The sequence below is a fragment of the Rhineura floridana genome, chromosome 1, assembly GCF_030035675.1.
Source record: "Rhineura floridana isolate rRhiFlo1 chromosome 1, rRhiFlo1.hap2, whole genome shotgun sequence".
NCBI classification, from domain to species: domain Eukaryota; kingdom Metazoa; phylum Chordata; class Lepidosauria; order Squamata; family Rhineuridae; genus Rhineura; species Rhineura floridana.
In genome coordinates, this window is record NC_084480.1 from 155040193 (window position 1) to 155056413 (window position 16221).

General features: G+C 41.8%; 1 protein-coding gene across 2 annotated transcripts in view; it reads left to right on the top strand.

Annotated features, from left to right (window-relative positions):
• LOC133390212 (tumor necrosis factor receptor superfamily member 1A-like) overlaps positions 1-16221 on the top strand; it is a 68817-nt gene that overhangs the window by 49098 nt on the left and 3498 nt on the right. For both annotated transcript variants that reach the window (XM_061638331.1, XM_061638341.1), the window contains 3 exons: positions 517-636; positions 9929-9966; positions 10087-10222. In XM_061638331.1, the coding sequence (XP_061494315.1) occupies positions 517-636; positions 9929-9966; positions 10087-10222 (294 nt within the window). The remainder of the gene's footprint in view (positions 1-516; positions 637-9928; positions 9967-10086; positions 10223-16221) is intronic.

A 16221-nucleotide genomic window follows, 5' to 3' on the forward strand; every position in this document is an offset into this window, starting at 1 on the left:
TAGGTCCTCTCCGACCTCTACAGCCTTGCTCTGTGTCACAGTCCCAACGCTCACAGAGATACATGCCAGAAAATAAGCAGTAAGGGGTTTCTCACCTGTCAGTGATGATCCCTGTAGTTTCCCCAGTCAGGATATCTAAAAGTCTGTGATCCAAGAGATATTGTAAGGGTTCTAAACAGTTAAATTGTGATGGTGAGAGCTATTGGTTTAAGTGGCCATTCAGAACCAGTGACCGCAGCCTTCGTATTTCAAATCATGCAGTCATCTTGCGTCATGGTGGCCACCCAGAAAAAAACTATATATATGCATAAGCTTTTACTAACACCAAACGGGCACTGCCCAAAGACCTTGGGCTTCTGCCGCTGAATACCTCCTTGCTGGGCCACACCTCTGAGAGCTGCAGGTGGAAACAATTCTGGTTGCAAGCAGACAGGCAAACAAAAAACCAAGTAGGTGCTCACCAGATGCAGCAGATGGTTGCCAGGGTCCTCTTATTATGTTTCTTTTTTCATATAGAAATCACATTTATCCTTGGCTCGCTGGTCATCCTCTTTGGAGCTGCCTCTGTATTTCTATTGATAAGGAAAATCAGGCCATCTTGTCAGAGGAAATTGAATGCCAGTTCCTTCTTGTGTTGTGAGTATAATTCCTTGCTTGTTGGAGAATCCAGATTAGGGATGGTCAAATCTGTGAATTTCAGTTTCTCTCGGTTTCTATTTTTTCCAGTCTTATGCTCAGTTTGCCATATTTCTGCATCAGTTTGCCATTTTTTTAAAAAAGGCCTCATGAAAATCTGTCTACGTTATAGTGTGTTTCTCCTCATATACACATTTTTGCATACAATTTCAGGATATAATGCATCTTCGTATATTTATACACGTTTTAGGTACACGTCTCCTTAATATATGCATTCTTGTATACATTTTTTGGAGAATGCATCAAAACAGTTTGGATAAGTGCAGATTTTGAAGATAATTGTGGTTTGTTCCATGTATTATTTTGGGAACTGTAAATTATGTGGGTTCACTATCAGAATTTCTCCCCCATCACTACTTCATATGTTGCTGCCAAACCATTGCATTCCAGTGTTTTCTGTGTTGCCCTGGCTTTTTTTCCCCAGACCTGACTTGTGGCAATTTTTAAAACTTGAAATCTAATTGCAGCAGCAGTCTGTCCAGTGTGGACTGGAAAATATTGAAGTTTCTCACTGCTACTGGTCATTTTGTGGTACCATGTGGGCTCTAAAGTAATTGTTTCCTATTTTCCATTGTTTCAATTTTTTTCCTTAGTGCAACTGGGATATCATAGAATAGTAGAGTTGAAAGGGGCCTAAAAGGCCATCAAGTCCAACCCCCTGCTCAGTGCAGGAATCCAAATCAAAGCATTCCCAACAGATGGGAATATATTATTGTATTTCTATTAATTAACTAGCAAATGGTGGGATTGTTCATCCTGGAAATAGGAAACAACTAATTAAAGAGCCCATTGTGGTTTGGAGGTACCAGGAAACAGATTAATGTAGTAGGGAGGAGCTGGTAATGGAGATGAAGGAAACAACCTAATTTAAAGGCTGGCAGCTGGAAGAGAAGCAGGACCTTTGAACAGGAGTTTTTTCCAAACGAACACATGATATCTTTATTCAGAAGTGGGGACAAGCACCAAAGGGATGTTGCGGGGAATACAGTGCTATAACTTCTTCTTTGATTCTTCTTCTCAAACTTGTCATGCAGCAACTAACTCCTAAACGAAAGCAAAATGTAAATATAGCCCTCTTACAGAAAACTCAAGTGGTTGAGTGTCTGTCAGTTTTGAAGTGAAATGGGGCCAACTAAAAATAAAGGAGTGATTTTCTGCATATTGGGGGGGAACTTACTGTTTATACAGAAGTATAGAAGTTTTTAAATTAAAAGAAAGAACCTTTAACAACACCCGCAAATGGCCTGAGAGATACCTGTAGTTGTTTATTTTTCTCAGCTTGAATGTTGTTGTTTTTAAATTAATTTTTATTTATAGATGTAATACATAATATTATTTATTAAAATACTCCTATTTGTAGTCAATAATCTGACTTCACCATCCCATCTATCATGCTCATTTTTTCTTAATGAAGAAATAGTAAATAAAATAAGGTCTGCTAATAATCTTTTACAATCCAACTTCGGTCTAACATAATCAATTACTCAAATCTCAAATACTTTATTGCAAGGCCATAGGCCAGCGCAGATATACACAAATATACAGATTCAATACATTAAATATACAAATATAAATGTAGAAAGAAGAAAAAGGAAAGTTGGGATAAAAAATAATTTTAAAATTATTCACAAACAACAAGAACAATCAATAGATTAAAAAAACCATGTTCTCAAGTAGTCTTTTGTTATCTTTATTTATAATTAGCCTTAGTTTATTATTTGGAAGATAGTTCTGTAATAAATTTGGCTCTCAGTTTCTGGGCTGTTAGAGCAAATAGAGCTACCTTACGCGTTACTTGAAGGTTTTGATCTGACATTAAAAAAACTACTTTTTCATCATCCGTAATCAACCTATCTGCAACCAACCATTCCTGCAGGAGGTGAAGCCTGAGGTCTTGATATATTGGGCAGTAGAGCAAAATGTGCAAGAGGTCCTCCTCCTCATTATTATCACAAGCACATTTTCTCAGGTTCTTGGGGATATTTGTTATTCTGCCCAATCTGCCAGCATTTGGAAGTGTAAAAAAACGAATTGCAGTAAATGCGTGTCTTAGGTTAATGCGAAGTGGCTGTAAAAGATATTGGGAACAGATAGAATCAGTTTTGAATCTCCAATACCATGGAGCTACACGGGAGTTGAGTAGGGTAAGTCTATCTAAGTATTTAGAATGATTAAAAATCACCTCACGAAGCCTCTTGTTTGTATCTATAGTATAAAATTGATGAGTAGTTAAATGATATCTGTGCAGCAGTTCTTCTATTTTACAACCCCAAATTTTGTGTGAAAAAGGGTGACAGATACAACATTTTAATAGATCTTTGCCTTACATAGAGGTAAAAGTTCTCACAAATCTTAAAAGAGCTAAATGTATATGGGCGCTAATTGGAGGGATACCAGTCCCCGCCCGGAGCATAGCTGCAGACGTTCCAGGTGGCAGGAAAAGTAGGCGCCTTAGAAAATTTGTCTGAATAGTCTCTAGGGTTAGAATTGTTGCAGCTTCCCAACCCCAGACCGGTGCACCGTATATTACATGCAAAATTACTTTGGCCTCGAATATCTTTAGGGCTGGCATGATCAAATTGCCTCCTACGGATCGATAAAATTTTAGGATTGCCCCAACATTTTTTGTTGCTAATTGTTTTATTAAATGGATATGAGATTTCCAAGAAAGGGTATCTGAAAAGGTCACACCCAAATATTTGAATGTTCGGCATTGTTCTAGGTTATGATTTTCCAATGACCATTGATGGTTCGCTGGTCTTTTACCAAAGGTCATGATTTTTGTTTTCTCATAGTTTATATTCAGCCTGTCTGTTTTGCAGAGTACGTATAGTCTTTTCAACATCTTTCTTAGGCCAATAGGGGCTAAGGAAAGTAACACCATATTGTCAGCATAAAATAATGCTGATACCTTCCTTAGTCCGATAGAAGGGGGAAAGTATTGCTTGTCTGAGAGATCTAGGATTATTTTATTTACAAACAGGTTAAATAGAAGGGGAGCTAGTGGACAGCCCAGCTTGACTCCTCTCTCTATCTGTATCGAGGGAGTCATATTGCCCTGAATGTTTACCCTAACCTGCGCCTTGGTATCAGTGTATAGAGCCCTTATGAGAAGTAATAGCCGTCGATCAATTCCCATGTTGTATAACTTGGACCATAGAATATTTCTGTCCACTGAATCGAATGCTGCGGCCAGATCAACAAAGGCCGCATAAAGATGTCTTACAGGACCCATTATATTCATTTTTGCCAAGAAATATAAAGTAAGGCAATGATCTGTCGCAGAGGAACCTTTTTTAAAGCCAATTTGTTCAGGGGATATAAGCTGATTTACATCTGCCCAATGTTCTAACTTCTGGAAGAGAAATTTGCTATATAGCTTAGCTGTCACATCTATTAAACTAATGGGACGATAGTTGGTCGGGTCAAAGGGATCATTTTTTTAATATATTGGAACGATGATACTGGATCTCCATCCATCTGGAATGACACCGGTATTATTGATTTTGGTGAATAAACGTGCCAATAAAGGGGCCCACCAGTCGGAGAAGTGTTTAAAGATTTCAGGGGGTAAGAAATCTTCCCCCGGAGCTTTCCCAAATTTCAACGATTGAATTAATAATGTGATCTCATCAACAGAGACTGGGGGCCACTGGTGGAGATTTCCAATATCTAGTTCCAGAATGTTAGTTTGAGAGAATGATAAAAAGGAATATAAACTATGAAAATGAGTATACCAGGTCGAATTTGGAATTTGAAATACTTTTTTTTGCTTTGACGAGCCCATCCCTTGTTTAACTATGTCCCAAAATAGACGATCTTGGTTTAAGGAGATCGCATTAGCCAATTTCAGCCAACAGGAGGCTGCAAAATCCATTTTCTTTTGACTCAACAGATTTTTATATGCAATCTTCATTGATCTGAATAAAAGAGTATGGGTTCTGTCAGAATTCTGTTTAAATATTAGGCGAAGTTGGGCTCTGAGGTTTTTTCCCGCTAATCTACATTCTGAATCAAACCATAAAAAAGCAGTTTGAAATCTGTTTGTTGTCACAGCCTTCTGTGTCAGCATTGGTTTGAGTGATAAAACTATGTTTTGAAAAGCCAATATCGGATCTAGAACATTTTCTAATATTCCCTGACAAATGGATCCCAGGGCGGGGCTCCACAGAGTGTTAGCTAGCTGTTCCCTCTTTTTTTCGGACCATCGGACTCTTTTTAAGGGACTAGAGTTCACCTGTTCAAAAGTTGAGCATACAGTGGGGACTGGATACAACAAGATTAATTGTAGAGGAAAATGGTCACTCTCAGGTCTATAAAGTACTTTAAAATTAGTAATGTCCATTAACAGTGATTGGGATGCAATTATGTAATCAATTACACTTGCCCCAAGGGGGGACCAGTAAGTAAACGATCCAGCGGAGAGATCAATTGCGGAGCCGTTTATAATTTCCAGTGCATATGATGACACAAGATCAAGCAGTAAGAGTCCCTGATTGTTTGTCTTTTTATCTTTTGAGTTTCGATTCTCATACTCATATTGATGAGAAGGGTCCCAGTTAGTGGAGTCAATATTCTGTTGCCAGGAGTTTCCAATTCTGGCATTAAAATCTCCGCATATTATCAATCTATCATTTGGATAATGATTTTCATATTGCCTAAGCATCTCATCCAGCATGTCCCATATTTTAAAAGTGTCCGCATCTGGTTTTCTAAGCGGGGGGATGTAAGTGTTTATGCATATTAAAGCCTTCTCTCCTATGCCTCTTATTCTAAGTACCAGGAATGAGTGGGGGTGTGCAGATGGTAAAGAATCAACTCTAGCAAGCATTCTTTTGAGATCATGGTTATGAGTCCCCCTTTAGGGCGACCTCTTCCCAAAGTTTTAATTGCTGGGCTTAAAAAAACATGATAATCAGTAAAATTCAAATTATTTAATGAGGTGATCCATGTTTCCTGTAGACAAATAATTTTAAATTCATTTATGAAAGTCAAGAAATCTGGATCCTCACATTTATTAGCCCATCCATTGATATTCCATGATAACAAAGATATCCGTCATTCGACAGAAATCTCTTCAAATGGGAGTGTGTTAACTATACATCCATTAGAAGTTGGTAAGATTCGATTTTGGTGCATAGAGTTACTTTTGTTTTTAGCCGAATGTATGATTTGGGCAGTTTTTCTTTGATTAGCATGCTGTGTTTCAATTTCCCTAGGCTCTGGGATGCTAGACGGAACCCTAATTCCATCACTTCCAGTGCCGCATCTAGTGGTATAGGTAGAGCTTTATTAACAAAATATCTGGTTATATTAATATTTAGATTGGAAAAAAAAGATCTAAACATTAGTATTTTTTGAACAATAGATTGAGCAGAGAATTTAACTATGGCACGAGCATTATAACCATTAAAGTTCAAATATTGTACCTGCTGCACATCAGTTAAGGACAACACTGTCATTGGTTTTATAAGATTACAAAAATGAAGAATACGATCGTGTTGGCTTAAGAAGCCCACCGGTTTTGGAAAATTTATGAATACTAGATGTAACAGCTCCAAAACAATAGACCAGTTACTTTTATTAGAAGGTATCTGTATGGGCTGTTTCAGCAGGATTTCAGACCAGGGATCTTGGCAATTATCGGCATCTGCTTGAGTGACATTCTGCAAAGTCAGGGATATGTTGAAGAAGTCCATACTCAGTGATTGCTCTTCGTCCTGGGGGTTTGTCAGCTTCGTCAACGATTCTGAGATCTCAGGATTTCTTTTAGATGACTTAACACCCAGAGATTGATTTTCTTCTACTTTTTGGGGGAGTGGGGCTGTCTTTTTTGGTAGATCCAAATGGTTGCTGGAAATAGCGTTTTGATCTAACAGTTTGAATAATTTCCCAAAGTTCATTTTTCTTTGTTTATGTTTATAATTTTTAATGTTGCTAGATTTTTTAAGTAGCGGTTTTTTATGAACCGCTTTTCTTCTTATAAACTTTTGATTTTTCGTGGAATGATTGGTCGAGATCGTGTTACTTGTCTTTATAGTTACATTTGGATGTCGTGATGGAGAATCAGGGGAAGAGTGTTGGATGATCAATTACTGGAATCCTTTATTTTCCCTGAGGTTCTTCTCATACTGCAAAAAGCAGACTTTTTTCAGAAAAATTGAAGAGTAGCACAGTGTCTATTGGTGTATATACTATTAGCACTACTCTTCTGTCTTTTTAACATGGCTTAGAGGCTTTTGACATGGGCAGGTGAACCCACTTCGTCAGCTAGTTTTTTATTTTAAAATATTAAAATAAGAGTATAAGAGAAGACGAAGACTTCTTAGAATGCTGGAACAACAATGGCAAAGATAAGTACAGGAGGTGGAAGGACAACAGCAGGTTGAAGCAGAAGAGGAGAGTGTTGAGGAGAGGAACAATAAAATGGAAAAAGATGACAGGAGCAGAAGAGCTAGAAGACACCCTGAACCAGTGGAACTATAGAACCACTTTCAGGCACTTGAGAATGAGACTGGAGGACAGCCTGCAAAGGAAGAATGACAGGAGACCGGGCGGGACAGCGAGCAAGAGGCTGAAGCACAGTCAAGCAGAGGCAATGAAACCATGTCCAATGACAAGAAGAACAGTAGTGGGAGACTCCCTACTGTGTAGGATTTGTAACCCAAGCATGCCGAGAAAACCCATGAATTCGCCAGGTATGCTATCTCACTGGAGGATGGATTAGAGATGTGACTGAAGGGCTGCCAACACTCATAAAGCCCACTAATATGTATTCTTTTCTTCTTGTCCATGTGGGAATAAATGATACTGCCAAGCGGAGCTGCGAAGAAATCACGTCAGACTTTGAACCTCTGGGAAGGAAGCTCAAGGGCCTTCGGGGCCAGATAGTTTTCTCACCCATCCTTCCAGTACTTAGAACAGCCTTTCCCAACCAGTGTACCTCCAAATGTTGTTGGACCACAATTCCCATCTTTCCTAACCATTGGCAATGCTGGCTGAGGCTGATGGGAGTTGTGGTTCAACAACATCTGGAGACACACTGGTTGGGAAAGGCTGACTTAGAAAGGGAAGGAAAAATACTCTGGGGGAATGATTGGCTATGAGGTTGGTACCGATGCGAGAGTTTTGGATTCTAAGGCCACAGGCTACACTTCCTGGAAGATGGGCTACTGGCAAGTGATGGGTTGCATCTCACAAGGACTGGGAAGAAAGTGTTTGGCCACAGCATGGAGAACTTCATCAGGAGGGCTTTAAACTGAATCCTAAAGGGGAGGGAGACTTAAACTTAGAGGTAACGATTGAAGAAGGCTTATGCACGGGAACTGAAAAAATTGCTTTAACGGGGCCTAATAGTAGTCTTCATAAAAATGTAGGAAAGAAGCCAGATCATAAATCACATGGTCTTTGATGTCTCTATGCTAATGCCCAGAGTATGGGAAACAAACAGGATGAACTTGAACTCTTAAGTCATATTTACCCTCCTGTATTGATAGGAACTTGGTGGGATGACTCCAATGACTGGAATACAGCACTTGAAGGGTATAAACAGAAGAAATAGAAAGGGAGGTGTTGTGCTATATGTTAAAAATATATATCCCTACACAGAAATACAGGAGGATGAGCTTGGTAACCAAAAATATCTGCATTAAAATTAATGGGGCAAGAAATAAAAAAACATGGTGGTTGGAGTCTACTGCCACCCACCCACATCAAGGAGAAGTTGAGGATTAAACTTTTGAAAAACAAATTATCAATGTTTCAAGGAAGCATGATGTAGTAGTAATGGGGGACTTCAATTACCCCAGTATCTGCTGGGAGATAAATTTTGCCAAACATGGCAACTCTAAGAAATTCCTGACTTGTGTCGCTGATAACTTTCTCCTACGGAAAGCAGAGGAAGGAACTGGAGGATCAGCTATCCTTGACTTGATTCTAACCAATAGCGGTGACTTAGTGTCAGTTACAGGAACTTTGGAGGAAAGTGACCATGTTATATTTGAGTTCTTGATTTTAAACTGTGTTGTTTTGTTTTTAATATGCTGCCAAACTTTCCTGTGGCTGTGTGGGGGGTGGTACTGCTATTGTTTTGTTGTTGTTTATTTTTATATTGTAATAGTCCATTTTATTTGTGATAACATTGTGTAAGTTGCTTGGCGACCTTCGGGTATCAAGTGACTAATAAATCTAATAAATAATAATAATAAAGGAAGCAAAAGCTGAGTGTAGCCATACGTGTACGCTGGACTTCAGGAAACTCAATTTTAATAAACTCTGAACAGTGGTAGGTAAGGTCCCATGGCAAATGACCTGTTTCTTTAAGTGGCGTTTCATTATTTTGATAATCCATTTTAGCACTAAATAGATTTTAATAGATGAATGGGGTAATAACATGGCATCCACTGCAAAGGTTACAGTTAATGTATGCTTAGCCTCAAATGGCTGCTCAGGTGAATTGGACCTTCCCCGCCCACAGCAGCTGTACCATGCCCACTGGTGTGGAAGAAATATAGTTGGAACGGCCATATAGAGACAATGTAATGCTCCTGATAGCAGAATTCCAATTGATTTTCCACACTTGTAGTTTGGACTGGAAAAGCAGTAACTGAGTAGTTAGTGCTGGGAGCTATTCAGCCAGGTTGAGCATGGAGGAGTAGGAAACTCCCAGTTGCAGTGCCAGAAAGTATAGAAGTTCCCTCAAAAGCAAACTACTTATTCCTGTGACAATCAGTGTAGTGCCCATGGCTATGATGGCACCCTTGAGGACTTCCCTCGGCACTTGTGAAGCCTCTCGGCGCCTGCTACTCATTGCTGCTGTTGTCATGAGATGGAGAAGGTGGGTAGTTGAACAGGAAGTGGAGCAAGTAAAGGAGCAGAAGGGGAATGGGAGGAGAGGAAAGGGAAAAGGGAACAATCTGGTAGACGGAAGGGAAGAAAATGGAGCAGCAGGGGCAGCAGGAGAAGAAAAAAAAGATGCCGCAGGAGTCAGGAGAGAGAGAATGGAGTGCCAGGGAGAGAGAGTGAGTACATACACAAATCCCTCACAAATTGGATGCAGTAAAATGGATCTTCTAGATATTGCATAACTTTTCCAGATGTTCCCCTCTCCCCAGATTACCATCTAATCACAGATCAGATCTATCTCCATTGACTGAACTAGCTCAACAATAACAAAAAGCTGACTTTCTTTTTTGATGGCTGTCAGATTAATTTATTCTGTGTTTTTTTTAAGCTTCAAGTCAGCAGCCAACAAGAGAACCTTCCTCAAAGGTAAGTTGTTGCAAAGGTTTCTAAAACTCTGCACAGCTCAGAATTGTTTGCAGTTTATGCCCAGTGCTCTTGTTTCCAAGTACAGCCAACTGTAAATTGGATGTCTCTCTTGTTCTTTAGGCAGTAGATAATGACTTCTTTCCTGAATCAATCCAGACAGAAGGACTGTTGCCACAGAAAACCGCGTCAGCATCACTCCCTGTTCAGCACCTACCAGACTGTGTAAGAGCAGCAGGAGAGACACAGATCCCAGATCGTGAGTGCAGCTGCATTTTAGAAATAAAACGGGGGTGGGAAACTGGGGAGGGAGGAGACAGTGTGACTTATTTGTACATCACCCTAATATATGTGAGCTGTTGCCAGCATCAAAAGCCCAAGAAGGTGCATACCCCCCAAATTTGGATGTTACGAAGAAATCCAGAAAAGCAGAAATGGGAAGTACAAATAATCTCTCCCTCTCACAGTTTGAAGAATGAACATTGATGTAAGACCCTGTATATGCTATGTTTATTATTATACTAGGAGTGCTGTGCCCCACTGCTCACTCAGCTTACCAACTCCCCACCCCCTGCTTGCACTGTTCGTCAACTCCCCGCTACCCCTGCTTCCCTTGCACCCTCACTCCTGCAACAACCTCCTTGACTCCCCTGATACTCCACTGCCATCCAAGACAAACACTGGTGCTGTGCAACACACCTAGGCTGCATGCCTGTCACCTGCCCAGGCTGCCACTGCCCTGCCGCCTCTCCTGGACAAACCCCCTGCCATGCAGTGCACTAGCCAGGCTGCTGCAGCCATATAGCCACCGCAGCACCTAGGCCATTCACTCACCAAGCCTGCCACTACTGCCTTGCCTGCTTGCCGAGGCAGGTGGCACGAGCGGCATACTGGTGGGGGGTGGAAGCGTTCACACTACAGTTCACAGCACCACCTGTCTATGGTGCTGTGAACTGCAGCATGATGCTTACATTTTTATTAGATATATAGACATGCCAACCAGATGCATGAAAATGTGTGGCATGCAGTGGTCTATTCTGGGAGGGGTCCAGAGAATCCAAAATGAGTCTACCAAGTACACTCGCAAGAGGATGGCTCCAGTTTGAAGGGAAAGCTTTAGTACTCTGCTTCTTACTAGTGAATCTCTGTCTCACACTGCCTTCCCAATCTCCTTCAGAGTCATGGATGGGAAAACTGAGGCCAAACTAGATGTAACAGGTGCAGCCGTGTTTGCTGGTTGTTGTGTCTGACCTTCTTGCATATAAAGGTGTGCTTGTGCACCTGTTTTTATACATCAAACGATGAGCATGGGGGAGGTGAGTGGCTTCAAGTGAAGTGGTGAACTAAGGCAGGGGAGAAGGCACAATTCAGCTTTCTTATTTACATTACCCTTTTAATGTAAAAATTAGATCCCTCACTCCTGCTTTATATTTAATAGGACAGACATAACGAATGTGGTAAATGTAAATGTAAATTTAATTTTTAGGTCGCCTATCTGGCCGAAGCCACTCTAGACGACGTACATATCAAATTTCAATAAAATGCAATAAAATACAGTAAATACAATAAAATACAATATAGTCAGCAGTAATAAAATAACAGCATATACAGTACAAAACAACGGGCATTCAGTATGTAATTAGCCCATCCCGGTGGTCCCAAAGGCCTGTCCAAACAGCCAAGTTTTTAAGGCTTGGCGGAAGGTGTCTAGGGAAGGGGCATGCCGAAGATCAGACGGGAGGGAATTCCAGAGAGTGGGGGCCGCCACCAAAAAAGCCCTCTCTCTAGTCCCCACCAATCTAGCTGCTTTTGTTGGTGGGATTGAGAGAAGGCCTTGCGTGGCTGATCTTGTCGGGCGGCATAATTGGTGATGCTGGAGGTGCTCCTTCAGATACACTGGGCCAAGACCGTATAGGGATTTAAAGGTTAACACCAACACCTTGAATTGGGCCCGGAAAACTACTGGAAGCCAGTGTAGATTAAATAATACTGGCGTAATATGATCACGGCGATGACTGTAAGTAAACGAGCCGCCGCATTCTGTATCAGTTGAAGTTTCTGGACCGTTTTCAAGGGTAACCCCACGTAGAGCGCATTGCAGTAGTCTAATCGAGAGGTGACCAGGGCATGTACTACCAGTGGGAGCTGATGAACAGGGAGGTAGGGTTGCAGCCTAGGTATGAGGTGTAATTGGTACCAGGCTGCCCGGCTCACTGCCAAAATCTGAGCCTCCGTGGACAGCCTGGAGTCAAGAACAACCCCAAGGCTGCGGATCTGGTCCTTCAGGTGTAATTGTACCCCATTAAACCTCAGGTCAACAGGACCCAACCTTCCCCTGTCTCCCACAAGCAGCACCTCGGTCTTGTCAGGATTTAACTTCAGCCTGTTCCTTCCCATCCATCCACTCACAGATTCCAGGCACTTGGACATGGTCTCCACAGCCAATTCTGGTGAGGACTTAAACAAGAGATAGAGCTGAGTATCATCCGCATATTGGTGACACCGCAGCCCAAATCTCCTGATGATGGAACCCAGCGGCTTCATATAGATGTTAAATAGCATGGGAGAGAGGATAGAACCCTGTGGCACTCCACAAGTGAGAGGCCAAGGGTCTGAAACCTCATCTCCCAATGCTACCTGTTGACGCCTGTCAGAGAGAAAGGAACGGAACCACTGTAAAACAGTGCCTCCAGTTCCCAATCCTTCCAGGCGATCCAACAGGATACCGTGGTCAACGGTATCAAAAGCCGCTGAAAGATCCAGGAGGACAAGAAAGGTGAATTCTCCCCTATCTAATGCCCTCCTCATATCATCCACCAGAGCGACCAAGGCTGTTTCAGTTCCATGTCCAGTCCTGAAACCCAATTGGTATGGATCCAGATAATCCATTTCATCCAAGTGTGCTGACAATTGGTTAGCCACCACTCGCTCAATGATCTTGCCCAAAAATGGCAAATTCGAAACTGGGCGGAAGTTGTTCAAAACTTGGGGATCCAAGGAGGACTTCTTTAAGATAGGTTTTATAATTGCCTCCTTGAGGGCCAGTGGCATCACACCCTCCTCTAAGGATGTGTTTACCACCACCCTAATCCCTTTGCCCAGTTTCTCCTTGCAACTCACAAGGAGCCATGATGGGCAAGGATCAATCAGACAGGTGGTAGGCTTCACAGATGAAAGCACCTTGTCCACTTCCTCAGAAGGGAGAGGCCAAAATCGATCCCACTGGACCGGATTGCAAGTGGTCAACTCTGGTTCATTCACTGCATCCACGGTGTACGGAATCGAGCTCCTTAGGTGTTCGATTTTATCAGCGAAGTGCTTTGGTGGCCTCCATCATGTCCAGTTTGGGCTTGCGTGCAGCAGTGACAGGGCTTCTCTTCTTGTTGGCATGCTCTAGTCCAGGGGTGGTGAACCTGTGGCCCCTGAGATGGTTCTGGACTTGCAAATATCATTAGCCCAGCAAACATGGCCAGTGGTCAGGGTTGGTAGGAATTGTAATGCAGCAACATCTGGAAGGCCGTTCCCCATCCCTTCTGTAGCCTCTGTCTACCCCAGCTGAAAACCCCAATTACTTGAAGCTACTAACATTAGACATGAGTCATCTGGTCTCCTCTCTGTTGGCATTTAGGAAGCAGTCAAAACCTAATAGTTTTATTTCAGAGGGCACTTACCTGAGCCTAATAATTTTCAGCTCAAAAAATGTTAGCTTAAATTCTGGGCTGGCTGTGTGCTCTATGTTAGATTTGATAATAGATTTTGGTGGATTGGTTGGATCAAGCCCCATGGCCTCAATTTAAAGTGAAGAATTGTGGCCATGGGGCTTGATCCAACCAATCCACCAAAATCTATTATCAAATCTAATATAGAGCACACAGTCAGCCCAGAATTTAAGCTAACATTTTTTGAGTTGAAAATTGAGTAAAGTACACAAGCATACCTTAGCCATTTTCTTTCCATTTACCACCATTGCAAGGTATGCTTTCTACTTCTCTAATCTGTTAACATTATAATTGTACCCAGATTTTTAATGGAAATATTACCAGCCCAATTCTCTTTTCCATCACATTCCCCATTCCTCCCCAAAAAGTGGGGATGAGAAGTATAGTCTTCAAAGGACTTCCTTTTTACTAGCTTTGAACCTAGATATTAGAGGCAACCACATGGGGGTTATTTATTTATTTATTTACAAAAAAAGAGTGGTTTTTAAAGCCAAACAGAGTAGTTTTCATTTGTGCTCTTGTGCCGAATGGTACAATAGAAATAACTGATTTTTTAAAATGCCCCAAGCTATGGTATTGAACAGCTTAAACATTTAACCCAATTAATTTAATCCCTTTTTCTAGCATAGTTGGATCAAATAATGGCACCATGCACCCCTCTGTACTTCAATGGATCAGGGGCTGCAAACCTTTTTGGACCGATGAGCACGTTTCGAATGTTGAAAAAGTGCTATGGGTGCCAGTCGCAAAATGGGGGCATGCCATAACAGATAACGGCTGCTGTGGAGGCATGGAATAACACAAAATTAGAAAGTACAGTCACTGCTGCCCTCCACTCACCAGACAAATTTGTGCTTACCATGGGAAGTCAGCTATGTTGTGCTGGTCCTGATTGTGGAAATCACATGATGATGTCCTGATTGTGGAAGGTTCATTTCTCTCTCTCTCTCTCTCTCTCTCTCTCTCACACACACACACGCACGCACGCACACACTTTCCTCAGTACCAGAAAAAATATACAAGGTGGCACCACATCTCTCTCATACATACACACTTCACATGTACACACCCAGATATAAATCCCTCCCTTTCCGCCAAAGTGCATCTTTTCTTCTGTCTCGCAGACCACACATACACACAGACCACTCTTTCTCTCTCATACACACACAGACCACATACATCTTTCCCACTCTTACAGACCATACACACATACTCCCCACCGCCAACACCTCCCCTCACATCTTTCTGCCCGTGTGAATCTCTGCCTTTACTGCACATTAATGCATACCCCCCTGCTTTCTCACACACACTGCATGCACAGCACTCTGCCTGAGTGCATCTCTCTCCCACCCACAGATTTCCTTCATAGGGTGAAGCAGTTGCCTACCACAGGCTCCACATTGCCAGCAGGCAAGAAGCAAGCAAACAGAATGGGCCACTAGGAGACTGGGGAAGCCATCACTGACATTTCTCCCCAGTTTCTGTCTAAGCAAATCAGAATGCAAAGGGGCAAGGCCTTTCAACTCCAGCAACTCTTCTGCACCATTCTGCCATTTCAAAATAAATAAATAAATACTCCCAACTAAAAAAATACAGAGGATCACCAATCAAGCACCTGGGGTCACCTTGGTGCCCAGGGGTGCCAGAGAAGGACTTTGGCACATGTGGGTGCCAGATTGGTGATCTGTGCAATTCATAAATAGTGGTAATAGAACAGGATGCTAGAATAGATGGGCCTTTACCTGATCCAGAAGGGCTCCATTTATGTTCTTGTGTAGCTATCTGATTATATGGGGCATTATAGACTGCCCATATTTCAGTATTTAAAGATTTGCCATGCAGTGAATGTGCTGTTAAGGAAATATGGCTGTCTCAGAGAGCCATATATCAATAATAGCACATAACTGGCATATTAATTGCACCGAGTTTTAATTCCTGATGACATTTTCATGTAATATTAAATAGCATGTAAGAGAATATTGAATTATGTGGGACACTGAACTACGGGCTTCCCCAACTTGATTTCCTCCAGCTGTTTTTGAACCACAGCTCCCATCATCCCTAGCCACTGGCTAGGCCTGATGTGACTTGTACCAGTTTGGGAAGGATGGTGCAGTAGTGTGATGAGGAATTATAGTTCCCAAGCATCAATGTTTGGAATTGACCCTCCAGATAGGGTTGGAACCACCCAGCACATTATCTCTGACCCAGAGAGACAATACATAGAGGGCTTGTGCACATTTGAGCATTATTTAGCTGTTAATCCACTTTTTCCCTATTACCATCAGGCCAGAGTGGTTCACACCCAAACATATTTGAATTTGTATACAAGGAACAACTTTGTTCTTTCCCATTCATACCAGTAGGCATTCCATTTTGAGTTTGTCCCCACCTTCTAATTTGTTGATTCTATTATGCTGTTTCTTTAAGCTTTTCAGATATAGTGCATCAAAGCAGAGCAAAACCAAGCTAACTGATTGCTGTGAACCGCCCAGAGAGCTTCAGCTATGGGGCGGTATACAAGTGCAATAAGTAAATA